This window comes from Macrosteles quadrilineatus, unplaced genomic scaffold (genome assembly GCF_028750875.1).
Source record: "Macrosteles quadrilineatus isolate MER2022 unplaced genomic scaffold, UCM_ALF_1.0 Scaffold_9__3_contigs__length_116548681, whole genome shotgun sequence".
Lineage (NCBI taxonomy): Eukaryota > Metazoa > Arthropoda > Insecta > Hemiptera > Cicadellidae > Macrosteles > Macrosteles quadrilineatus.
Window position 1 is genome coordinate 30,609,516 of NW_026542602.1, and position 27,813 is coordinate 30,637,328.

A 27,813-nucleotide genomic window follows, 5' to 3' on the forward strand; every position below is an offset into this window, starting at 1 on the left:
TGACTGTTTCAGCATGATGCAGTTTGTAAACTCCTCATATCTGCAAACTTGTTTACCACGCCTCAAGTCTTAGTTGTAGACTTTAATTTCTTAAATATCTTGAATATGTTTTTCAGCCAAAGAAATAGTTAGACCAAAAACACTCTAGGGTTAAAATTATCCTAAGTAAAGAATTGGTTTACACACACGTAAAGAGCTTTTAAAGAGAAAAGTTGCTAAGCCTCTCCTAGCATTGACTTACGTTAACAAGGATGGTTATTTAGAGAATACAATCCATCCTTATTCCATAAAAAAACTTCAGGAAAACATGAGATTTAAAGTTCTTACCATTGTTGTGATGTTGTTGTTTTGGAGGGGAAAAGTTGTAACCTCTGCCTTCCTCCTGGTTTAGTGACATCCCTTGAACATCGAGACAAAGCATTCTGAATACTCTCAGCAAGTTAAAATAATCAACAATAAGAATGATGGTTTGAAGTGTATAATATAAGACACTAAGCCTGTTTCGAGAGAATATAATAGATAATTTCCTTAAGATTAGTGAACAACACTTGTTGATTTTAATTATGAACAAAATATATCAAACCGCTTTGTTAGCTATTTTCATGGAATAAATGATATTTGATTATTGAAATGATATTTGATTTGATGAATATTAAAATATAAAATATGTCATGGCATGTGTGATATGAATTATCTACTTTTGAATGTATGTTTCACCTATACAGTATATTGTATTCCAATTTACAAACAGTGTCAAGTGACTGATGTCCCATTGCTTTAATCAGTGGTACTCCTAAAGTTTTCATATATTCAACCAAATTTTGACTCACCATCATTGTATCTCCCGCAATCAGCATTACGAGGATGGGAAGTGGTAGGAACTCTAGGAGTGATTGACTCAGACTTCCTGACCACTTTGTTTTCTTCAGCTAATTTTATTTCATTCTTGTCTGAAAAAATTTTTAGGATTATATTTCACTAGTGGGTCAGCTTATTATTTACCACACTACTTTTTAATCTCACGATTTAGCTTTATTTCTACTGACCGCAATTCTTAAACTTGCCCCAAAGTCTAAAAAAAACATGTTATTATTTTTAATAAATTGGTAAAAAAGCGTTATTAATTATACTTTTAATTATTTGTAAACTGTTTACATTCATATTTTTTTTTTTCATTTTACTTTTCATTAATTTCTCTCTGCTTGAAAACATTTTTATTGAATACAAATTTGCACTGGTTTATTTTTCATAGTTATCTCAAGAAATCCTCAAAGAAAAAAAAAAATATATATATATATATATATATATACATAAGAGGGCGGTTTTTTAAGAAAGGAAGAAAGGGGGGGGTTCCACATATAAATCTGTAGTTTGCTTGTATGCCGTAACGAGGCTCATCATTATTTACTGGCATCATTTGTGAACAGAATTACACAAATTTCAGCTCTGTGCCTGTCATGTATGCTTCGCTGAGTGTGTTTACAACTTTTTAAGCAATAAATCTCCTGCCGAATCTGAGGTAAGGTCAGTGATACTTTTTAATTACAAGAAACAAATCCGATGCCTACATTCATCGCCAAATGACTAAAGGTGATTTCCCTAATGTAATGAGGGAGGGTAATGTGCAGAAATGGGTTATGGAGTGTAAAAATGGCTGTGAAATCCTTTTTTCTTAGTGATATCTTTGAGAAGTCTGGGTACCCGCCAAAAACACAATTCCTTCTGAAATGAGTCATTTTTAAACTCCCTAGCCTATTTCTGCATTTTCCACTCTATCCCAGAGCATCAGGGTCATAATCTCCAGTCATCTGGCGATGAATGTCGACATCAGATATGTTTCTTGTAATCAAAAAGTATATCACTGAACACTGACCTTACTTCAAATGTGGCGGGAGATTTGATTGTTTGAAAAACTTTAAAAACAGACATCTACGTGTATATGTCAGCTACATAGCTGAAATTTGTGTCATTCTATTCACAAATGATGCCAGTAAATGGTATGAACCTCGTTTCGGTGTACAAGCAAACTATGGATTTTTAAGCGAAACCAGCCCTGACTTAATATACCGCCTTCGTATTTATTTATTTTTAGCTCAATAAAATATTAAATTCTATAAATAACAAAATGTATACTAAATATAAACTAGTTACACATATATAACTATACTTACATTGATGCAGTAGTTTGGCCCATGTCTTAGAGACACCACCAGACTGAGACTGTTTGACTAGTCTGAGCAGAGATACGCTTGGCTCCTTGTGTATGAATCCTGAAACAGTCAATCTAAATAAATTGTCTGTTTTATATTAATTTCAGGGCCCTATATAGAATCTATGTGGCCCCCAGCAGCTCTAGAGATCTCCCTATATTTTCATTCTTTGGTGGCTGGAGCTCAAGGAATTTAGAAATACAAACGATATTGCTTCAACTTGATGAACTCAATTCTTTTTTTTCTATGATCCAATCAGCAAACAGAACTAGGACTTAAGAGGTTAGGAGACCAGCCAATAAAGTATTTTTGAAATCTAGAGGGACGTAGGAGGTAAGAGGTTGGTATGAGACCAGCCAATAAAGTATGTTTTTTATTTATTATAATATTAATAGTCTTTGGGCCAGACTATTTTATTTTGGGTCTGGTCAAATATGGTTGTATTGGGGCAGATTCAATTTGAGTTCAAATCAAGTTGCTTTGAAAAATATTGATTTTAAAAATTGGTTATATACTTCACTTGGTTAACAACTTCTGCAAACGCAAATAAATCTTCAACATTGTTCTTGGTTGTAATGAAATTAATAATATCCCCCGGGGTTCATGGTAAAATCTTAAACATTATCACAGTCTTCCACGCTCGTGGCAAAATCACAGAAATGGTTTGCCTAGTCATAATTTTTGTCTTCGTGACAAAATCGTTAACTTCTCCTGCAGCGCGGCGAAATAGTGAAAATCTTCAGCCGTTGCAGGGACGACATTATCATCTCCTCACCATGAAACCAAGAACAGCATCATCGTCTTCCACACTCGCGGTGAAATCATGAACATATTTCACGGCTACGGTTTGAGTACTTTCACTAGCTGATTGATAAAAATTGTCTCATAAAAGCTCTTTTTTACTCTCTATTTTAATAGCATTTTTGCTAACCTTAAAAAATAAAGGCTAATATTAGAAAGCATTCAGTAAATAACATTTTCAGTGACTTGCCATTGCTAAATTTCTGAACAAGCTGGATTATGGAAGGTATACAGTCAGAGTATGATGAATCAAATCAAACATATTTCTCAATCAGGCAGGAACTGCTTTTAACAAGTAATTACAGTTATCATGTATACTTAAGTGGTAGGTTTGCTATAGGCCTAGCCTAATGATTGTTTCTGTCATGAAAAGTGAACATGGAACAAAGTGTAATTTCTGCCTGAAGGGGTAGTTAACAAACCATAGTTTTTGTGAGGAATCAAAGAACTTCTACTTGGGGAACAATTAAAAAGTTTTATTTATTAAAAAAATTAAATAAAACTATGATAAATGTTTATATTAATTACCTGTACTTGCTGTGCTGGATCTAGGAACATTCGTTGATCTGGAAACAGTGTTATCACTCGGAAGATGGGAATCTGTAAAACATAAATAGTTGATAAAAAAACTACCTCAATACAACACTAAGTACCTAAATTTCACAATTTGACTAAACAAGATTAGTGTTACTACCATGAAATATACATGCCATTGATAAGTCAAAGTTGCTGCTAGGATTAAAATAGTAAAGCAAGTGTAAAAAGAACCAAGTTTGATTGTAGAGAGAGTGTACAATGTAAAATTCATCAACCCTTTAGCTGTGTATAACTGAAAATGCCACTTATTCCAAACTTAACCTTTTATCAACTATCAAAGTACAAGAAACTAAAACTCAAATAGTATCACACTCTAAGAGGTCAATTTAACTATATTCCCTTTAATTAAAAACTGGCTACTGCTAATCCAAATACAATTGAACTCTATATACGGTCCACCAGAGTCTGCAGTTGAGAGAGGAGCCTATCTACCATGTGATTATGAAGGAGCCAATGAGGACCGAGCATTGTTGCCAAATCAAATAATTATTGATTAATAAATGTTTACATTAAGTGCCATACCATCAAGCTTTGCTATTGTTGTTTCTATAATCTTATATAGGCTACTTTAGTTTGACAAACTTCTTTTTCCCCAGCGGAAATTTATACCAGCTGAATTGGAAATATTGTTTAGTATATTTTAATTAGGCCTAGTGCCGCAACAGCCTGCGATGAGGGCGAGTGGTAGTCAACAAACGATGTTGCAACGTCACGCTTAGCCTGGTCCTGGTATTGGCTGCCGCCAACTGCAGACTTTGTGGCCTGTACTTTAATCATCCGGATTGTCAACCATCCAGATAACCGTACCTCAACAACAACAATAATAAATTCGGCCAGAGAAATTAAGTAATTTGCATAAGTAGCTTAAATTTTAAAACCATTAAGCCTTTTCTCAGAATTAGTTATTACATTTAAATTCAACTAGAGGAAGTCTGATTCAACGATAACCTCTAAGCCTTTTAAACAACTACTAGCACAAATAAAAATAATCTATCTCCAATAGGAATGAATAGGCCTACTAAAGAAATACCAAAACTACTCACCCAAAGAGGTCTCAGGAAAGCCAGAGGACGGGGTGGTATAGGAAGTGGTTGGTGCCAACCTAGCTGCAGAACATATTGTACAAATTGGTACAAATTGTTAAAATCAAGAGTTAATACAAGTAACCAAACTTTCAGAGGTTGGATATAAAAATTTAAGTACACAAACAAATAGCGTTTAGTTAGCATTGTGTAAAAAAAAGTCAAATTTAAAATTTACAGCAGAGGGTCAATTAACCCAGCAATCTGAAACATCACTTAACCCAAAGGCCGATTATCATTGTTTGCTTGACTGCAAGATATGTTTCTAAAACTGCAGGAGAGAACCAAATTCAGTAAAAATTATTTTAAATATTATCAATTTAAGTTAAAATACTACATGTCAATTTTACTAGCAATCACTCTCTGCTGTAAAACAATGTTTTAAGTTTTGATGAAAAAATATAAATTGTATAAATGTAGTAAAATTCTTACTTGAATTGGTTTTCCCAGAAGTTTGAGTCTTGAATGAGGAATTGTTTAAACTACGATTGGGAGGAGGCAAAAACTCATCTCCACCTAGAATATTTCAAATAAATTATACAAAAATGGCTTGACTAAGAGTTACATTGACTTGTAAACATTTGAGCTTATGTGAAGAAGCAGAATGTTAGCTCTACTAACAAGTTTAATATGATGAAGTTTAATATGAGTTTTTATGTTTAAATAGCATAAATACCCCCGCCGCAGCAAACCTGCCGTCTAAGCGAATTTCCATTTGGCCGAATTGATTTTCAATTGATCTATTTAAATAACATTAGGTTTAACGAGTACCTAGGTTTGCTGCTACAAGGAAACTAATAAAGTAGTGTGTTTTTAGTAAAATATTGATAGCTTACTATAAAATAAATAAATTTACCAAGTTTGATCAAAATATATCCATAAACAAGCAAACTACAACATTTTACAATATTCTCCATAAGAATAACATGGGAATTTTAAATTTACAATTTTTTTAGTTTTCTCTGTAACCAATAACCGTACAAAAACACTTTGATATACTGAATTGTTTGTTTTTTTAAGCTCTTTAAGACGGTTTAGAGAAAAATTGGGAAATTTTGTGTTTTGAGGGTAAAAAGTGAGAAAAACCAATTTTTACCCCATAAAACCCCCCATAAAACCCTGTTCCCATGGTCCGATCATGCTGGATCGCGAACTCATTCAAGTTTATCCCGCCTTACACCTTCAAACCAAATTTCATCAAAATCGGATAAAAATTACTCAAGTTATCGTGTTCACGGACACATATATATATATATAAATCTATATATATATATATATATACATATATAAAAATTTGAACGAATGGTGTTTTTGGCCTCTGGGGACATTAAAATGAAAAAGTAAATCGGTCCCGGGCCTAAGTCTTACCATGAGACCTACGGTAATAGCTACTTCCCTATAGGGAAATTCGCTAAAACAAATAACTTAACGCAGATACGTCTCAAAATGGTCTATCGATTCATGCTATCCAAGTCAGCTAATGAGTTAATGAGCTAATGAGTACAAGGCATGTTTTTTTTTAACTAAGTAGCCTACTGTTTTTAAATTTCTCCGTTCCAGCACTGTGATTGGCATTTTGGACATTTGTGCTGTGTATGTGCATCTATTGGCAAGCCTGCACCAGAAATTCAGCAACAATCGGCCGCGTTTACATCCGTTTTGGAGCATTCAAAATGGTGCCGCCAATTGAGACTGCTGCCAACTGTGAAGTGCACGCTGTAATTAGATTTTTAAGTGCTAAAGGGGTGAAAGCCATTGAAATTCATTGACAGATTAGTGAAGTGTATAACGAGAACATTTTGAGTGACGGAACGGAACGAAAGTGGGTAAGGGCATTTAAAGACAGCCCCACCAACGTTCATGATGAGCAACGCACTGGGTACTGGGGGCAGTAATGCCAGATGGCCGCCGAGTGCGCTCATCATGATCGTTGGTATGAAACAGTTTCTCAAGATGTAATAATATGGTATTTTTTTAAATCTGAGTCTTGTTTGAGCTTAGTAAGTGTAGGTATATTGTAAGTAATTTCTTCAAGAAAAGTGTTATTAATTTTGTAATATTTTTACTTATTTATCACATATTATTTTTTCAGAGCTTAACTTACTGGATGAATCTTCAATGATGACCTCATCACGGTTGGAGCAAATTTCTGCGTCTTCTTCTTCATTATCGCCTGTGGAAGAACAGTACTATAATAAGTAGGGTAACAGCTAACAGCAAAAACGACTATTTCTTAAATTTTAAATGAAAACCCCAATCACAATACTTAATTGATATTAATTATTTATTACTAAAGCAAAGTGTGTATTACTTTTAAAAAACATGACGGAGCACTGTCCTCCGTATTAACAGGTAACATAAAATTCTAAACTTACTTATTAATATGGGATCTCTTTTTTCAGGTTCAGGTGCAAAATTGATTCTGCTTTCATCTGAAACTAACACCATTTACTGGCTATTGGAGAGTGTTTTCCACTTTGGAGTACATTTACCGGTCATCTGCCTACTAATGGTTCTTAGAGGCTACTGCAGTGGTGCGTGGTGATGTTTTACGTACGAGTAGTGTATGTCCAGGATTGTTGAGGCTGTTACACGGCACCAGTTCACGGTCCATTGGCAACTGTATAGTCAGCAAGACATTGGAGCATGGAAGAGATTATATTTTGTTTTGGAAAAATATAGCTTGCTCGGAAAGTTGAATACTTATGGCTGGGGAATGGGTCAATTAGGTTAGGAAAATAATAAATAATAAACATATTCCATCCATAATTACCTCCACCTGTCTAAGCGGGACGTAAATTATTTTTGTCAATGTGACGTGGTATGCCAGGAAAAACGGTTGGAAAAATAAATAAAAACGCTATAGTAATCCTTTAAAAAAGTGCATCTTAGTAAAATTTTAAATGCTCTAATGAAACATACTATGGAAACACAAAATCTCTTCTTTAGATATCAAACAAATAACATTACAATATTTTACTTAAATTCCCTAAAACAACTAAAACACAACACAAATTTTAACGTAAGTCATTTTCTTCTTTACATTTTATACAAATAACATTAAAACATTTTACTTCACAACATCACCAACTACACCCCCATGCCGATAGCCCCATTTTCCTATGGATATAAACAAAATTGTATCATGGCCATATATTTTCATGTAAACAAAATGTAAACTTGAAAAAAGTTCTGATGATTGGCTCTGAAATTTTAAAAGCCTATAGGACGAAGGGCTTTCACGGTATATCACCCGAACCCGCAAAAGGCACATCTAGAGGATAAGAGCTTTAAATAGATACCCAATATGCCTATAAAAATAAATGTTTCAGGATCGATTTGCTGCACATACAAATCCAACAAATTCTTTTAATAATATAGATATGTTAGAAACTTACCATTAGGTTTCTGAGTAGGTCGAAAAAACTTTGTCAAAGGAACGTTGGACGACTTGACATTTGATTTAGACTTAGCTTTTGAAAGAGAAGGTCTTTGTGATTTTGCTGTAAATAAACAAAAAAGATAATGTAAATTAAACTTTAAAATTTCTTCATAATTAGAGTACACTGTGTGAAACTTATACTTTCCTCAAAGTTGTTTTTGTACTACCTATGCAATGTTGTTGCAAGGAGACAGGCTTTCACGTTTATAATTCAACTTGGCTTTATAAAACTCCCTTCAAAAGGTAAAAAGTCGAGGCCAAGGAATAGAAGTAGGAGCAAAATGTAATGTCTTAGCCTTCGGGGATGACATTGCGCAAGTCGCGGAAGATGAACATAGCTTGAAAAGCCTTGCCAAAACTCTAATAGAGGGAGCAAAAAAAGTAGGGCTACAGGTAAATGAACAGAAAACTAAATATCTTTGGGTAGGCCGTCACATGGACAATATTAGTGACAACTTACAAGTAGAGGACCTCACATTTGAAAGAGTGACAGAATTCAAATATTTAGGAGCGACTATTGATCAAGCCAACCAAGAAATGGCTGAAATCAACACAAGAATAATGAATGTCAACAGATGTTATTGGGCTTTACAAGGGCTTTTAAAAAGCAAACTACTCTCAAGAAAGACCAAGTTACGGGTCTATAAAACCATCATACAACCTGTAGTATTGAATGGGTCAGAAGTATGGACAATGTCAAAACAGGCTGAAAAAAAGCTAATGGTGTTTGAAAACAAAATTTTAAGGTGCATCTATGGTCCCATAAATGAATATGGAATATGGAGAATATGCACTAATAAAGAGCTTCGAGAGCTATACAGAGACCCGGACATAATAGCCCAAATCAGAAAAAGCAGAAGACTCAGGTGGGCAGGCCATATCACAAGATGAGAACAAAATGTAACAATTAAAGCGATAAATGAAGGACTACCAAGAGGAAAGCGGCCCTTGGGACGACCACGACTTCGCTGGAAGGACCAAGTGGAAAAGGACTTGAGAAGATTGGGGGCAGAGGCTCAATGGATGCAAGACAGAGAGAGATGGCGAGGCATTGTTGGCGAGGCCAAAAACCTTCTGAGGTTTTGAGTGGCCTAATAGGTAAGGTAAGGTATGCAATGTTGTTTGACACGCTCTAGTCTTGACAGTTAAAGAATATATTTTTAAGGATAGACACTTTTAGGCCTACAACTTTAAATGGTTTAGACAGCTTTCCCTTAAAAGCGTTACCTAATACACTTAAATAGCTACAACTTCAATTTTAAAAATGTCACTAGCGTAAAAAAAGGGGGGAATTTGCCCTTGATAAATGTCTTTTAAAATAGGTTTGTTTTTTTTTGTTTTTGGCTGAAGTTAAAGCCAGTAACAAGGCATTCATTTAATACTTATCTTTGCCTCAAATTAAAAACCTGAAGTTTAGATCAACTAATGTGTTTTGTGTGTTAAATTCAACTGTGTATCTATATAGACAAACAAGCCTTTAGATGGTAGCCTTAACTATTATAATTAACATATAAACTCACAATTAATAACTTGTGAAGCAGGTGAGCTTTTGGATAACCAATTGCTTGCATGGCTTGACTCTGGCCTGGAAGTGTCATTGTTGAACGATGAAGCTAAAATACACAGTTTATATCAGCAGTTGTAAGAGAAAGTCAAACTGCATGTTTTGGCAATGATTTATTTGATTATTTTGTTTTAAAATTATAACCCTTTAACTAATTTAGTTTCACAGTCTCCTTAAAGCCTCAAAGGTTTTTTTGTCCCACCTACAACACTTTCTAGGACGCCCACGCTCCTGTGTGGAACTGTTTTACACATTAAGTCAGGTTAGTCCTGGAAAATCATCGACATATAAAGTCCACTGGTGATGGCGGGATTTGAACCTGGGACTTTGAAATTTATTTACCATTTTGTAGAGCTTAAAAAACAAATACATAGGTACATAGAAGCGTTGTTATGCGCCAAATGGTTACGGAGAAAATTCCAAAAAATGGTAAATTTAAAATGCCCATGTTATTCTTATGGAGAATAAGTTAACTGTTGTAGTTTACTTGTTTATGAACATATTTTGATAAAATTTGGAAGATGCATTTAATTCTTACTAAATTATTAACATTTTACAAAAAAAACTTGTTTACACTCCCTGCCGCAGCAAACCTAAGTACTCGTTAAACTAATTCTATTTAAATAGGGAATAAATGTGGTATTTTTAAGGAGACATTTTAGTGTAAATCTAATCAGGCAAATGGAAATTCGCTTAGTCTGCAGGTTTGATACGGCGGGGGTATTTTGTTACTGAGATAATTGACGCAACATAAGACATGTTATAGCTTACTATAAATGGTCCTATGGGTTTAACTTGGTTAAAAAGTCCAATCCCCAACAGAAGCCAGTAATTTAAATGAGCCCAATCTGTTGGTAGCTCACATTAACTACGTCCATTTTGATTTTTAAACTGAAGACGACTTTAACATGGGGATAGAATGTTTAGTTCTATAAAAGTCCGAGGTACAAAGCTATTATGTTATGAACAAACGAGGACATGGTCCTAGAACAGCCTCAGTCAAGTGGAGTTTCGGCTCCCTGGACTGAAACATCACGAAACAACAGCGAGTACACAGTCAATGTGAGTTGACAGAACAAGATACTATAGGCCTGGATGATTTTTAGAGTGCTTGACTTAATATTTTATTTTACAGAGAAATAAAGCAGCATCATAAAGAAACTTGAATTTATTATGTAGGCCTACCTTTAAAAGAAGTAGTGTTTCCAAGTTGAGAAGATGGGGTTTTCTGAGTACTAGAGACTGAACCTTTACGACTTGTGTTGCAAGGATAAGTTGTTTGGTCCTCAACAGCTGAAAAATAAATAGTGCTGCATAAATACAACACTGGATATAAATACAATATTGGAACTGTTGTTTCAAGGCCCCACTAGAAAAAGCAGGCCATGCTGCAGGATCTATGACGTCACTCTAGTGGATAGATTTCATTGATAAATTCATTGCCATCACCATTCCCATATGTTTTAGGTAAATAAACAAGCTGCCTGTTTGTAAAATTTTAATGGATAGAGTTTAGTACAACTATCCACCACTGTGACGTAGTGTTGCGCTACCCGCGCTGCAGCATGGCCTGTTTTTTCTAGTGGGGCCTTGGTTGTTTCCAAGCAATATTACAAGTCATTATCGGGACGGTACGTTTTTGAAATCTAGCTTAACTTACGGCCAGCTTATAAGTTACATCATTTTATTAGTGAAGTGTTAGCCTATATTACTATAACTTACTTGGTACTTTTTTAAATGGATTTTTAATATTTTGTGCTAAATGAAGCAATCAATTTACATAAATTGATACCTATCTTATTGACCCCCTATTGGCCAATATTTACATAAATTATTGACTTGTGAATCTGCCAATAACTCACCAATAAGTAGCCATGAATAGATTTTGGTGTGAGTGGTTTGTCATCTACCCCTAATGTATGACCAAAATTCGTTCCTGGGATATGACTTTGATACTGTCCTGTGCATGAACATGTCCTTTATCACATGATCATAGGTATAACAGTTTGCGGGCCTATTTTTCCACAATAGGGCTATCAATAGATTTTGGCGTGAGTGGTTTGTCATCTACCCCTAATGTATGACCAAAAATCGTTCCTGGGATATGACTTTGATACTGTCCTGTGCGTGAACATGTCCTTTATCACGTGGCCATATAGATATTACTCTGTGCAGGCTTATTAAATACTCAAATAGCGCCATCAATAGATTTTTACAAGTGTGCACACTACTTATTGCTAGGAATGGTTATTGGCAAGTTATTAGCAGATTCACACCAATAAATGATTTTATACTTTACTTATTGTTGGTATAATTTTGGCTGCACTTTAGTTTACGCCCTTTAGCACTTTAGTTTACGCCATTTAGTTTATGTTAGGTTAGGTTAGGTTAGTTTAGAATAGTTTCATTTTATAATCAGCTGGTAGTTAATGTATAAGTTTAAGGTATAACTAGTTACTCTGCCCGTGCTTCGCTACGGGGTGAGAATGCAGAAAAGAATAATTCGGTTTTACTTTAAGATACTATAATATACTATGAGAAACAGTTACAACACACTTACCAGGAAAAATATAAGCAAAGGCTCAATTCTGCTTATTGATTATTTAAATTAAGATCTCTTAATGTATTAGAGTAAAATCATTTTATATAGTGTATAGCATTTAAAATATATGCAAAAGTAGGCTATAATTCATTGACCACATGGCACCAAGAAACAATTCTCCTTGTAAACAAATTAAATTAAATAGCAGAACAGCATTTCTGACAACAACTGGAGTTTCATAACAATTTTTGTTTCCCATGTTAATCTTATGGAGAAATACGAAACTTTAAAGGGCCCCAGGGCCTCACTCTCTAATTATTTCCCTAAAAAGAAAGTTTCCGGCACAACTTCACGTTACGCTCTTTCCAATGACACCAAAATCATGTCAATCGGTTCAGTAGTTTCGGAGGAGTAATTGTCACAAAAAACCTGCTTGCGTACGGTATTAAATAAGTATAGATTAATAGTAAATGTGGGGCATAAACTAAAGTGCACCCATAATTTCAAACATCTTGGTACATCAGTGATGTACCAAAAAAGAAGGGGTGAAGGGTTAGGGAGAAAGTACTTCCCAGAACCCAGTGTTCCTAGAAAATGTTTTTTTTTAAATTACATACCAACCCATTCAGGCAATCGTAAGGCCCCATTGAGGATACAAGTTTTTTTGTTAAACTAGGCTAACCTATTTTTTTACTTTATTGCAACCTATTTTAAGTTAACCCTCGAGGAGGCGCTTCACCAGTAAAACGGGAGCGGGCGCATGCAGAGTTTTATGCCGCAAAACTAAATAGCATAAATTTTACCCATTTTCCTTGTTGTTATAACGAAGTATTATATGTAAGTGTTGAATAACCTAATCAGAAACCTAATTTCTTTGTTAATAGCATTATTTGTTTAACTTAATATGAGTAATATTTCAAATAAACATATTGAGCAATTTTCTAGTATAAAGGTATGTTACGAGAGAGGGCGCTTGCGGAGTTTTGTTCCGCAATAATGCAGTTATACATATACATGCAAACAAAATATACAGGGTGTATATAAAGTCCCGCACGGGCTTAATATTTTCTAAACAACAACAGATAAATCAATAAGATTTGGTACATCAACACCACACCTAAAAATCTACTTTTTCAAGGAACTATCAATTTTCTGTCATATCATGGGGACGTCCCGCAAGGAGTCAGAAGGAAATCTTAAATAGAAGCATAGGTTGGCATGTACATCAAATTAAAGGTCTTTACTAGGAGAATATAATGCCGCAAATTTGAACTCAAACGGACAACCGAGCCAATAATGACAGTTGTTCAAAGATTAATTGAGCGGAGTGAGCGAAGTGAGCAAAGCTCTTATACAATACTCCTGCTTTTGTTTTACAAATACTCCTCCTGAACGGCTGAAGCGATCTGCACGAAACTTAACACAGTTAGAATACCCAACCATGGGAAGGTATAAATCTGAAATGGTACAAATCGGGCCACAGGACTTTTCCCTACATGAATGCAAACTTTTAGAAACTTAACATGGGCCTTATGGGCTAATTGGTCACCATGACATTATTTGCGAGTTAACACTAAAAAGTAAACAAGAGCCTCGACATATGTTAGTCAACAAATCTACCACATTATAGATACAGTACAAAAGAAAAAAATCGGATGAATACTAAAGAGCACATTAGTCTATTGCATGTAATACGAATTAGGCCTAATTAACAATTAGTTCTATATTGAGTGATTAAAATCATGCCGTTTATATTTAATTGGATAATCATTCTGTTCTTTTTAACAACAATGAATAGTCAACTAATTAGGCCTAAGCGTATGTTGCGTGGAGAGGAGAAGATAAAACGAGGTCATAAAAAAAAATCTCTACAACATAATTATACCTACAAGAATCACACCGCCCTTGATTTGCAAGTAAATTTGTAAAAGATGTACTTGTAGCTAAAAATACAAAATCATTTTACGAAACGAAATCACAACCACTTGGTTTACAGGTAAGGTTTAAAACTAAGGTAGTTTTACCCCGCTCGCCAGAGAAAGCCAAGAAAGTTCTAGAAGCGGCCGGAGCGCAGTGGGGCTAGAACGGAGTGGAAAGTTCCAGAACACCCCCACCACCATCAAGAGGGTATATAACCTACGAGCCCGGCCCACCCGTGCCAGTCGAGTTCTGTGACTACGGTGATAGTGCTCGCTCGCCCTGAAGATGGCTGACTGTTATGTGGCCGAAACGTCAGTAGTTGCTGTACATAGTGTACATAACCTAAGGACGCGATCGAACCCCGAAGACCAAGAGAGTATAGATAATTGGTTCATTTCCCGTTGTAATTTCATTCAGTGTATTTTAGTGTAAACCTGCTTAAACTCAAAAATGAAAGGGAACTAAATAAATTAGGCCTACTTACCTTCATTGAAATAAGTGGTACAAAGCACCTGGTTCAACAGACAGTTTGATTTTGAGGATTTGACAGAAGAAATTAAACTTGAGCTTGGATCATTATGGCGGAAGAATGGACCTGTCAACATTTAAGTACCTAGTTTGGGGCTGCACTTTAATTTACGTCCTACACTCATTGGAATGAAAATATCGATCGATAATTCGATTAACTTATTCGATATATCGTTTGGTTAGTTAGGTAAGGTTAACCAAACAATATATCGAATGAAACAATCAGATAATCGATATTTTCATTCGAATGAGTCTAGGACGTAAAGTGAAGTGCAGCCTAGTTTGGTTAACAGACAAACGTGCAAGCAAAATGGAATAACAACTTATTAACTTAAGGTAATTCCAATGTTTAGAGAGAGAAAAAAGATCAGCTTAGAAGGTAAAAATACCCCCGCCGCAGCAAACCTGCAGACTAAGCGAATTTCCATTTGACTGATTGGATTTACACTGAAATGTCTACTTAAAAATATAACATTTATTCCCGATTTAAATAGAATTAGTTTAACAAGTACCGGTACTTAGGTTTGCTGCATCAGGGAGGGTAAAACTGTTTTTTTTTTTTTTTGTAAAATATTAATAGTTAGTAAGAAATAAAAACATTTTCCAAATTTGATCAAAATATGTTCATAAACAAGCAAACTACAACAGTTTACTCATTCTCCATAAGAATAACATGGGAATTTTAAATTTACAATTTTTTGGAATTTTCTCCGTAACCATTAGGCGCATAATAACGCTTCAATATACTAAATTATTTGTTTTTTGAAGCTCTACAAAATGGTTTGGAAATAAATTGCTATATTTTATGTTTTTTGGGTCAAAAATGGGAAAAACCTATTTTTACCCCATAAAACCCCCCGTAAACACCCGTTCCCATGGTCCGATCATGCTGGATCGCGAACTCGTTCGGATAAACGTAAGTTTACACGTTTGTACCAAATTTCATCAAAATCGGATCATTTTTGCTCGAGTTATCGTGCTGACGGACACATATATATATATATATATAAATATATAAATATGAATTTGAACGGATGGTGTTTTTGGCCTCTAGGGACCTCAAAACGAAAAAAAAAATCGGTCCCGCGTCCAGGTCATACCATGAGTACTACGGTAATAGCTTATTCCCTATATGGGAAATTCGCTAATATTCCCTATATGGGAAATTCGCTAATAAACCTCTTATGAGTCTTATGTCATAAGGTTGGCACTAGGGCTGGTACATTGAAATCTGGAACATTAACTTAGGCTAATAAATTGTAGAATTGGGCCTTGTAATTTAATGGCAAAAAATATTGTTGACCTGTTTAATAAGTTCAAATAAGTTGAGCTGTATTTTATTTTATAGAGAAGCATTATAAAAATGGAACTTACATGCAGGACTAATATTTTTTTTTTACATTGGCTAGGCCTACTGTAGGAAAATACATGTAACAATTAACAAAAAGGATAAAATTACCTGCCATGTTATTCGTTTAAACTTGACTGTTTATTCATATCTTAATTGTGATTATAACTCCATCATTTGAATCAGAAAAAGTTACAAACCAAAACTTATTTAAATGAAGAGCTTGAAAGTAGTCACAGTCAAGAAACTCACAACTCACAACAGTCACATATAGTCAGTCACAACTCACAACACAACTATTAATTAATTAATGTTTATGAGGTTATTGAGGTTATGAGGTTATGTGTTGTGTTTATGTTCTTAAATCATATGATTTGATTTTAGTAGTTTGAATTTTGTGCATGTTTTTGACATTGCTAAGCAGCTTTTTTTATACCATGTAGCTGCATATTATGTGTTTCCAAAGATTCTACCATAGATAAAAAACATTGATTCTGCAGTAGGCCTAGATTGTCAAGTTTATTTATTCCAACGGGAAACCCATTAGATTGATTCATTACAATAATAAACAAGGAAAGTTATTGTGTGTTACTATAAATATTCAACAACATTGTATTCATACAATAAGTCTAAATTACTACAGCAAAAAATGTGTGCATTTTTGACTATGTAACAATAAAACATAACAATAGATAAAACATGTTTATCTATGACATAACCTTGTAACAATACATAAAAACAAATACATTTCAAATTGACAACAAAAATAAATAATTTAATTGTTTAACTTAGAGCAAGCAACAATATCAACAAATAAATATTACAAATTGACAACACATATAAATAACTTAATTGTTATACAACTAATGAATACTGATTTGTCAAGCTTATTTTTTCCAAAATGTAACCAGTTTCATGCCCTTATTCAACAATTTATAAAGAACCGTGCTCATATCATTTCTAGGTGGGGAAAGCAAAATGAAATCTCCTGAACACAATTTTTCACTGGCTGTAACTTCACAAGAATTTGCGATGCTATAAGGTAAATGCACCAGTAGCTGACAGTGCTCCAGAAGCTGACAGTTCAAGATTCTTTACAATATAATGTGGGCTCTTAAAAATATTTACACATGATTGCATTGTTAGAAGAACATATGTTTATTCTTGATTTGTTTACAAACAAATCAGTGAAATTTAGCCCATACTCGCTGAATGGTGGTGGTTTGAAAGCGACCCTGTCTGTACACATCACATTTAGTCGATTCCCTTAATGAAACTGTTAAGAAGGTAAGTTGGGTTTTTTGTCATTTCGCTAAATTTCTTGAATAATATCAATGATTAGACTCATTATTTTTATCAATTATACCTTTGTTGACAATTTCATGATAAAATTGGGGTGTTAGGGGTTTAGGATTTAAAATTATATCAATGTCAGGCTTTGGTACACAAAAGCCATACAAGTTCCACTAGCTGACAGGGGATATTTGCTACTTGCACAATATTAAATTGGTTTTACCCATCGAAATTTGCATGCTATTTATAATTTATGTGATCTCACATTTTTATAAAATGATTTTAATTTTTTAATTAATAAGCCAAATTATCTTAAAAAAATTATATTTTTTTAATATATATAAAATACATATATTTTTTTAATGTAAATAGTTTTTATTTTAAAATATGTAAAATAAATTTTCTTAATAACGTTTTACATGATTTTATAATTTAACTATTAAGTTAGATTTTATTCATCTTATAAATTAGAAAACCCTTAGGTTTAGCAGCTAGTACATTTATAGTTCCAGTGTCAGCTACTGGGACAACTGACAGTCAGCTACTGGTACAAGCACTTTTTTCACTGTCAGCCACTGGAACACGTACAAAGGTTGAATTAAGCTTAAAAATGTTATAAAGTATATTTTAAAAACCCTTTTTGTATGACAAATTTGAAAACTACACTAAATTTAGAATCACATAAAATCCGTAATATCTCTTTAGTTCCTATTTATTCAAAACCACGGATTATTAAGTGCGTATAGTTTCTTATACTGTCAGCTACTGGTGCGTTTACCTTAATTGTACACGTTAATTCCTCATTCAACAAGTTCATAACTACAACCTACAACTGAATTGCTTTTTTGCTAACCGAGTCAGTACCGGCGTCGTATTTCCTGTTTCCACTGTGGCCACCAACAAAATATTATCCTAATTAAAATATTATCCTTATTCAGGCCAGGCACGCGCCAAAAATATGAATCTGAATCGGCTGCACTCTGGACGTACCGTGTTTGGCCCGAAGTCCGTCACGACTGACCCGCCGACCGCCGAACCCCTATACCGACTGAGCCACTGACTCGCCAAGCTGGAGAGTGGCGATGATAGTTGTCATAACAACCTACCAACAACTTTAATATTGTCGTCTGTTCTGTATTTAAATGCTGAGTGTTTTGGTTGATGTGTTTTTAATGCAAACAGTTACTGTAATAGTCTGCAGTTTCTTTTATTGTGAAAATAATTATAACTGTATTTATTTGGTCTGACTAAGCTATGGTGTTGAGTAAGTTCATTTTATTTTATTCCATACTGTGTGCCTGTGTACAAATTGTTTACAGTAACTAGACACTACTATGAGTTTTGAACAACATTAAAACGTGCAGTAATTTGACTAACCACTTTATGTTACATTTACAATAGACAATTTTACAATAGATCTACACAAAGTGTATTTTTGAACTGCTTTTATTAGCAAATTTCATACTGTTATACAATATCATTCTATAGAAAAGTATGCTATTCAGCTCAATATCCCAATCCTTCATCATTAAAAAGTGTCAATGTACACTGTATAGTTATTGGCATTGTGAGATTTGTTTGCTGGATTTATTATTACATCGGTCCATTCCCAATGTCCCTTGTGTGATAAAGATTTATTTCATTGATTACTTTTATACTTTGTTTATTATTAAGTGTATGTTTCTGCTGCTGCAGCTCTGATAATTAAGTAAAACATTAGAGACTCTCATTTCAGGTAAGAAGACAAACTATTTAAAATAGTGTTTAGTAAATTTGTTTACAGTGGTAAAGTTATAGTAAGTGTTTGTTACAGTAACAGAAGAACTTGTTAGAAAAAGAAGCGAGCACAATGAATGTGTCATTTCTACCCTCGAAGAACTCTCCTTGCATCAAGAGGACATTGAAAAGTTTGAACACATTCAAAACTGGTGCAGGGATTTGAAAATTTTACTGTTACAGTCCAATTTAATATCAAGAATAGGTAAGAACAATCGAGACTACTTTTTATCACATCACTGATGAATTATATCAAATCATCATTGAACAGGTCAGGCCGGCGCCCTAATTGTAAATTAGTATAGTATAGCTCATATGGACATTCATTTACAAACATTATTTATATTCTTTTGGTACAGTGGTTCTGTGGGTTTGATCTTTTGGCATATTCAAAAAGAGTAATTTGCCAAGCCTAAGGGTTTTAGACCACTTTCCCAAAGGGGTTGTTACTCTTTCTTATTCAATTAACATACCCAGTGATATGAAAGAAAAACTACTTTCATGGCAGCAAAACTACAGACCATGAGAATTTCTAGTTGAGTTTATGTTCAGACAGATTCAAAAAAATTAAACTTACACTTAGACCAATAAAGCTCAGCCTATTCACTAAATATGGACAATTGAAATTTTTCTCTAATATGCTACAATTGAATAAGCCAAAAATATCGTGAAAATCCATAACAACTATCATTAAAAAATGATTTATTACTATATCAGGTAATAAAATAGAAAAAGCTAAGGGAAAATGCCGTAAAATAAAATAAACCCTCATTTCAAGTAGACTTAATTTGTATTCAAAATCTCTGGATACAGTGTTAGCTTGGGTATGGAATGAAGAAGCATAGACAAATAGAATAAATATAGACTGTCAATGGAAGGTCTTGCAATGTGCCGCTAGAGCGTGCTCGGCGTTCGATTCACTGCCGTCCCGTCGTCGGCTCCTCGCCTTGCTAACTTACCAGCAGACGCTGCAGGGGTGTGTGCCGTAACTACACGGCACTCCTAGCGGTGGACGCCAGATCATATGCTAACTGCAGCACTGCTGTCAGTCTATTTCATTCTTTTTTGTCCACGGTAGAAGGTACAAAACTAAAACCTGAAATTTCAGTATAAAACTGACATACATCAAAAGCCAGTAATGCTTATTTTATTAAATCATCAATTACTATACCTCTGATTCTTTTTATTTCCAGAAAATGTACATAAAATGAAAAACTTGGAGTATCTAAATCTTGCTTTAAACAATGTAGAAGTTATTGAAAATCTTGAAGGATGTGAATCCCTCCAAAAGTTGGATCTAACATTAAATTTTATCGGGGATCTTCTGTCAGTAGAAAGATTGAAGGCGAATCAACATCTTCAGCATCTGTATGTATTTTAGATTTTTGTAAATATAAGAATATGCTCTCTAGTTATCACTGCAAGAAAGTTTAAATAGGTAGTTATCAAACATAATATGTGAGTTAAGTTGTATCGCCTTGATGGTTTCATTTTTGTGTAGTCTCGAGTCACTTAACATATAAATAAGAGGTTAATTTACCTTAGTATCGTCTTGTGACTCTTTTATACTGTATACCTCCTCTAAGGGCGGATCCGCCCTTAGAGGAGGTATATATAAGAGTCACAAGAGGATATAAGGTAAATTAACCTCTTATTTATGAGCTGATAAGATAACAATATTGCTGGTTTCTTGGTTTGAGACTGGACTTTGAGGCCTGGGAATCTAATCACTGTGATCACCAATGACTTGCCATGTGACTTTTTAATTCAACAGCACATATCTCTATCTTAATCACTTCACATAGTTAAGTTGTCTATAAGCAGTGTTTTCTGTAAAATAAAAATAAAACATAACACTGAATCGTATGCTTTAGTGAAATAATAAGCAAAAGAATACTCCTAGGATAAAAAAAATGTATTCGTGTAGCTACGCTTTAAGCATTTTATAACCTTTTTTGTAAGAGAACCGTCCAAATAACCATGATCTTGTAACTAATCTAACTACTGTTTTGTTAGATAGCATCTAATTGATAGCCTGACAAAATTCATGCACGTCTTTAAATGACAGCTGGGTTCATAGTAACAATCTCGCTTGGTATCAAACCAGTGAAGTTCAGATTTGAAGGCGAGCAACCACTCGGCTACACAGATAATTTTTTTTGCCACTCTACTTCTACCACAATACTGTGAAGGTAGAACCTCGCTAATTCGAACCTCTAATCATTCAAAAACCTCTAGTATTACTAATGTTTGTCTGTTCCCCTCAGAAAACCTCTAAAATTAGAAAAATAATATACCAATAGTTCAATGGGATTTTTACGCTTAATGCATCCTCTACAATTCGAATTTGCACATACTCGAGCCTCTACAATTCAAATTTTGTTGCCGTAATTCAAACTGTTACGTCCAAAATCCGAATTCAACCTCTACAATTCAAACTGTGTTACCGTAAGCCTCTGTAATTTGAATTCAGGATAATAAATATACCTATTGAAACTTCAACTGACGCTATTATTGATGTTCCCACTGTGTATCATTAGCTTCTGTTCGTTTTCTTTCAAAGTTTGAAACGGTTGTAAATATTGAATGGCACTAAAAAAAAGTTGATGTTTACAACCGTTAGCAAGAAACAGTTGTTACGGCGTGGACACTAAGATGCTTCGGGGACGAAGGTCAACCAGTTGATAAGAGTCACCAGCTTACGTCGCCGGCCGCTGAACACAGAATAAGTAGTTCCTGTAATCATTGCTGGAGCTCGCTACTTCTGTGGCGAATAAAACCAGAGCCGGTAGCCGTTCTAGATCAGTTGGAAGTTAGTTGAAACCAGTTGAGAAGTCCGACCAAATGTCTAAACCTCAACCTTCAACAATCAACAAGACTTGCAGATATTTTTCAGCTATTGAGATATTTTATTTAGGAAAGACCGGCGAATGAGCCTGGCAATAATTAATTGTATTTAGGGATTAGTATTGGTTATTGGCCTGGCATTTAAGTTACGATTTTAATTTATTCATCTATTTTATTCTAGAAAGACCGGCGAATATGCCTGGCACTTTACACGCAAGAGTAAAATATAGTTGACAATTTTTTAGAGTATTAAAGCGATGATGAGTGTGTTGGCATCAATGACCCCCTGTGGTGAGATGTCACTCTGAGCTTTATCAGGTTGATACGGTTGGTTCAAAATTGAATCGCGGAAAGACCGTGGGGTTTCCCAGCTCGAGCGACTCAGAGCATTTTTATTTGTAAGGCAATACGGGAGAGCTTAGATCGGAAAAGCCACGACCCCGGCACACCGCCACAGTAAACATACTGCATATGAATTGACAGGCAAAGCTCCACGCGGTCAGCATTCTGGGTTATAGTAGTATGTTTTCTGTGACACCGCACACCTTACAAGTTGACGTCTTTAACGGTCAGTCAGATTTTGCGGTGTTAAGTGATTGTTATTTGATGACTATTTTAGTGCAGTGAGCAAGAATGAGTGCTAAGAAGTGCCCCTAATAATCACCTCTATAATTCAAACTATCCATAATTCTAAATATATTTTCTCTCCTCTGAAATTCGAAATAGCGATGATGTTCTACTGTATTTAACTTTCTGTAATGAGAAATTAGTATTTTTGCTTTCTTAACTCCTCTGTGTCTAAACGTATTGTGACAAATTTGTCATTTCAACTTTGCAGGTACCTGACCGGAAACCCCTGCACAGATTACGAGGGTTATCGAGAGTTTGTAGTGGCAACACTGCCACAATTACACACTCTTGATGCTAAGGAGATTGAACGCTCGGAACGCATCAGGGCTGTCCAGAATTACACCCTTGTTCGGCCAAAGATTATTGCTCAACAGCTTGATTACAAAAGTAAGTTTGATGTATTCTCACATAATTATTTGCCCGAGTTCAGTAGCAGTAAAATCTGTCAATGTTTAGATTCTAAAGAACCATCAGTAAGCACTTACACAGAGAAGTAAGTTTCTGCCATAGTTTATAAACAATTAATATACAATATACACACATTTGATACACAGGTCAAGGATAACCAAGATTTTATACAAGATTTAACAAGAATTAATGAAAAAAATTCCTCTTGAAAGATCTATGAGTGACACAAGTACCTAATTTGTGCAAGGCACATCGATTGTAATGGCTTACATGATTCCAACAGCAGCAATATAAAACAAGAAGTAGGCCTATACAAGTTTTTTTAGACATTTTAGAATTTAAACCTAAGAGGCCGTACAGTATAAATGTAGTACTTGTTTGCAGTGATCTTTGACACTAGATCAATTAATAATTGTAATGTATTTTATTCTGTCTGTATCACAGAAAAAAGAGAGCAACAAAAGAAAAGCGCCGAAGAAAAATGTCTGAACGCTGCTGGGGATAAAGCCACTATGGATGATTCTAAGTAAGTTGTGGATTTAAAAAATAATTTTGTAAACTTACATTTTTTTCCTGATGTTTCAAAGAAATTGTATTTTAATATATTGGATTTTAAAAATCTAGCTTCCTCTATATAGAATGGGCAAAATGTTTGTTGGCTTCAAATTGTGTAGTAAAAGTACAATTTTTCTGATCCAGGTTTTGGGAAGAAATAAGTGAAAACACGCCTGAGACAAGGATTGAAATCGCCCAACACTCAAGGCGAGCAAAACAAAAACCTGAAGAAGTGAAAAATTCAACAAAACGAGAAATCAATCTGTTTAATAAAGATGGAAAACCAAACAACATAAATGAGGCCAAACTGTCATTTTCATTTGAAGATGACGAGGATAGAAACTGCTACGTCCTAACTTTAAGGATTTACAAGTAAGTTTGTGTTTCGTCTTGCTTATAATCAACCCTTTCTTATAGCCTGGACGATTTTTTAAAATCTGACCAAATAAATCTTTGAATTCATATACCTGGATGCTAACTTGATGCTTTATCATGATAAAACACTCCTGCAGGTAATTAATTATTGTTGTTTGTTTAGTCTTGATATTGACGTAAGGTTTATTGTTTTTTCATAATATTGAAGTTGATGTTGTTTTTGTTTGACGATTGATGTATGATCCTAAATGTTTCCTAATGACAAATAAGGATTTATTGTTATTACTTAGACTAACTTTAATCCTAACAATTGCTAGAAAAAGTAGTGACATCTCTGGCTGTGATTATTATAATCATAGTATTTTATGCTCTTCCATTTCTTTTGTTTCTCTCATATATTTTTGTATTGTGTACCAAGATTTTAAATGTTTTCATAAAAAACTACTAAGTTTAACTAAGTGCTATTAATTGCACCAACTAATTCTTGCTGAGATGCTGGGTAATAGAAAGTGGTTTTAAAACTCTATATTTAAAAAAAAAAACTTTAATAGTTTAATTTTCTACACAAAAAAGGAAAGTTAATTTAGTTAGTTTTACTCAATTCTAATTAGGAAGTTACGGTGAATTCTAACTTAATCAGTGGTTCATGATTAACCACTTAAGTGATGGTAATGACTAAACTATAGTGTTAACAGTGCTACACCTTGTCTGTTTTCTCTGTTATTTGCAGACACCTGGACACCAGTTTGTTAGACGTGGATGTACAGCCGACGTATGTGACAGTTAGAGTCAAGGGGAAGGTGTTCCAGATCACACTGGAAGATGAGGTCCAAGTGTCCTTGTCAACAGCGCAACGTTCACAAACCACAGGCCACTTGGTAGTAACAATGCCCAAGGTATTTTCTGTATATATAGGCCTACTGTATTGTGGTGTAATACAATAAATACAATATTCATCTTTTATGAAAGTTGTAAGCTGTGTTTTTTACACCGGAGTTTAAAACACATGTTTAAACCAATGTTTATAACAAATCCAAAGAACTCAGATTTTTTGTTGGCAATATGTTGATACATTCAAAAGTTTTTGGTGTTCACAACAGGAATTTTGTTTTTCCCAAGAAATTGACAACCCATCAAAGAGTATTGTGAAAATTTGAGATGAAAATTCTTGGCTCACATCAACTAGACGATTTTGATTAAAAACTGGCGACAACTTTTTAAACATGGGGATGGAATGTCCAGTCGTACCAAAAGGTAATATTATACCTAAGATGATCAAATGGGGTTCAGTTGCATAGAGGAGTTTGACTTTGGTATCTTATGGTTAGAAATACCAAAGAGATAATCATAAATAATTGTTCCCTGCACATATAGAGGAGTTTGACGGCAGAAAGTGGGATGTTGAGTATTTCAGAATGGAGTGTACAACAAACAAAGTGGATAACTTAATAAAACCACGCGAGTAGCATTATCACTGCAAACACTACATATATGTTGTTGAAATAAATAGTTTTACTAACCACAGCTTTTGACATTGTTTGTTTGTTTATTTCTCTGTATTTGTTCTGCAGGTTAATGGAGTTGTAAAGATGAAGCCACCAGTCAACCCATCGACTCCATCCTCTACTCAGACTTCAGGATGTGATATGTCAAAGTAAATTCATATTTCACAGAATGGATTTATTCAGTTAAAACCTAAATGCTTTCTATTTAATTTTTAAAATATTTTTAAAAGTATGTGTATATTATATTGTAATAATCCGCTAGTTTTACAGTTAGACATCCATTTCTGTATGATTTTCTATCTGGTATGTTAGATGTGTGTTATATATTCATACCAATTTCCCAACTCACTGGCATACCATTATAATTTTGTGATGGGGATGTCACCTAGGTGTGCATTTTAACACGAACATGAGTGAAGGATGAGTATAGAATGTTGTGAGATGATCTGTGTAGCTTTGTTACTGATTAAATCAGCTGTGTCAGAATGATCTTTTAAAGCCCAATGATCAGAGACAGCTGGGTCTATTTTTTAACCATCAAAAGCTACTGACTTTTCTCAGGATAGAACCAGCGACCTTTTGATTGTTAGGTGAGCACTTTAACCACCCAGCTGCCATTTGTCTGCATAAGATATTAAAAATCATTACGTAAAAATAAGATTTAATAAACCGAGTGTTAAACATGTTTTTGCTACACTTTACCGTGAATAGCTTCTTACTACACTCTTATTATACAAGAAAGGAACTGGTTAAGTCAGCTGGCGTACAGTACAGTCAGTTTTGTAATAGACTAAAACAATGCTATTCTGTTTTTGAAGCTACCTCCCTCCCCCGCTCAGCTTGTATAGACTTTGACACATCAATGCAAATATTGGGATAGAGTGAGATTTCACTCAGATTGACGAGTGTCATTTACTAATCAACCTATTTTAGAAGTTGTATTTCGATAGAGAACATTGTGAAGTTACTCATGAATTAATCACAATTTGAAAGGAATTAGCTCAAATCTGCTGCCTGATGAATCTAACAGGAATAAGTTAAAGAGTATTTAATGTTTCAAGGGGCAAAATTATAGTAATATTAGTAAGGCTATGTTAGTCTATATTGTTAAACTTGTTGCTGGCATTATGGCAAAAAGTATCAAACACAGCTCACCTTAAGGTGTTTACGTACTCACATGAAATCCTGTGCACACAGGAAACTCCACAAAAGAACACAAACAACTATTATGTGTTACTATTTTATGTTAGCATGATCTTGTTGAGCTACTATCTTGTACAGTTAACACCTACTTCCCGGTCTTTGTAGCATATTTAGTATATGTATATGCTACCAAGGCTGGGCAGCACTTTTTAAAAGCCATGTTCACAAAAAAAGGTTCAAAATTTTAGTTAGGTAACACTTATTGCTAACAAATATTACTACATTTTACTGTAAACTCTGGTGTAAATGTGGCTTAAGGAAACAGCTCGTCCTAGTAGTCAGCAACAAGTTTAAAGTGTTTAGGAATCATCATACATCAGTGTGTTTGTTTAATGTAATGATGACTTGAATTAGTGTAACTTAGATATCACTGAGTAAAATTTTCTTTACAGGCGCCAATACCTGGAAATAGGTAAGCCTGATGATAAAATGGATTTTAGCAAGATTTTTGATAGAAGTAATAAAAGAAAAATGAAACCACTAAGGGAGAAAATAGAGGAAAAACTTCCATCTAAGGATTTCAAAGATGATCCAAGTGTGCCTCCATTGGAGTAGATGCAAAATCTGCCGTTGGGTATTAATGAAGCATTAACATACCAAACTGTAGATGACTATCAATACAATTCATGATTTCGAAGATAATGACTGAAAATTGAAATAAAGAGCGTAAAAAAATTTAAGAGTTTCATTTTAGATTATCCCTGCTTTAAGGAAACAAAGCTTTATAGTCCAGTGTTTTGAGATTGTCATTGTTTTTAATTCAACTGTGCTGGAACCCACAATGATTCAAAAATATATTTTCTATTTTTGTCATCCGAAGAGTGCTCTACTAAAATTTTACATGTCTTAAAATAGTTAAAATATGATTTGACTATTCAAAAAATGTTTTGAATAATTTTTCATATTCATACCATGTAATAATTTTGAGTGCCTCCAAACGATTACTAACTCGTTTGTAGAGTATTATTGAAACAGAAAAATGCATATCTGTAATGGTCGATACATAGATCTGATCTTAGTTTTTCTACTCAACCCTACTAAACCATCCTGAGTGTTGTATAATCTTAAATGTTAAACTAGCTGATGGCCCTATACTGTGGCCGGGGTCACACTAGGCTGTTTAGCAGCTGTTGTTTATTGTTGCGCTGGCAAATATCGCCAGCAGCCTGTGGATCTGTAGGGTTCAG

At 34.3% G+C, this 27,813-nt stretch overlaps 2 protein-coding genes across 3 annotated transcripts in view; one reads left to right on the forward strand and one right to left on the reverse strand.

The window, feature by feature from the left end:
• LOC129003114 (recQ-like DNA helicase Blm) overlaps positions 1–16,258 on the reverse strand; it is a 51,359-nt gene extending 35,101 nt beyond the window's left edge. Inside the window, exons 1-13 of the mRNA XM_054431354.1 lie at positions 16,146–16,258; positions 14,643–14,753; positions 10,882–10,989; positions 9,653–9,745; positions 8,089–8,193; positions 7,066–7,128; positions 6,795–6,863; positions 5,123–5,206; positions 4,652–4,714; positions 3,540–3,611; positions 2,172–2,270; positions 831–950; positions 328–399 (exon numbers count right to left, since the gene is read on the reverse strand). Coding sequence (XP_054287329.1) covers positions 328–399; positions 831–950; positions 2,172–2,270; positions 3,540–3,611; positions 4,652–4,714; positions 5,123–5,206; positions 6,795–6,863; positions 7,066–7,128; positions 8,089–8,193; positions 9,653–9,745; positions 10,882–10,989; positions 14,643–14,753; positions 16,146–16,152 — 1,066 coding nt within the window. The 5' untranslated portion in view covers positions 16,153–16,258. The remainder of the gene's footprint in view (positions 1–327; positions 400–830; positions 951–2,171; positions 2,271–3,539; positions 3,612–4,651; positions 4,715–5,122; positions 5,207–6,794; positions 6,864–7,065; positions 7,129–8,088; positions 8,194–9,652; positions 9,746–10,881; positions 10,990–14,642; positions 14,754–16,145) is intronic.
• Positions 16,259–18,393: 2,135 nt separating this feature from the next.
• LOC129003017 (dynein axonemal assembly factor 11-like) lies at positions 18,394–27,288 on the forward strand. Of its 2 annotated transcripts, none has more exons than XM_054431212.1 (9): positions 18,394–18,591; positions 19,141–19,308; positions 20,297–20,471; positions 22,789–22,967; positions 23,433–23,514; positions 23,688–23,915; positions 24,649–24,796; positions 25,490–25,572; positions 27,019–27,288. In XM_054431212.1, the coding sequence occupies exons 1-9, from the start codon at positions 18,582–18,584 to the stop codon at positions 27,179–27,181; spliced, it is 1,236 nt and encodes a 411-aa protein (XP_054287187.1). In that variant the 5' UTR covers positions 18,394–18,581; the 3' UTR covers positions 27,182–27,288. The 2 variants fall into 2 exon arrangements, with proteins under 2 accessions (XP_054287187.1, XP_054287186.1); XM_054431211.1 differs by having other exon boundaries at positions 18,395–18,591; positions 24,649–24,814.
• Positions 27,289–27,813: the final 525 nt, after the last annotated feature.

Excerpts from the sequence above, each read along its gene's own strand:
- LOC129003017 (XM_054431211.1), top strand. Across the intron at positions 19,309-20,296 it reads CAATTTAATATCAAGAATAG|AAAATGTACATAAAATGAAA; the intron begins GTAAGAACAATC and ends TTTTATTTCCAG. Across the intron at positions 22,968-23,432 it reads TCAACAGCTTGATTACAAAA|AAAAAAGAGAGCAACAAAAG; the intron begins GTAAGTTTGATG and ends TCTGTATCACAG.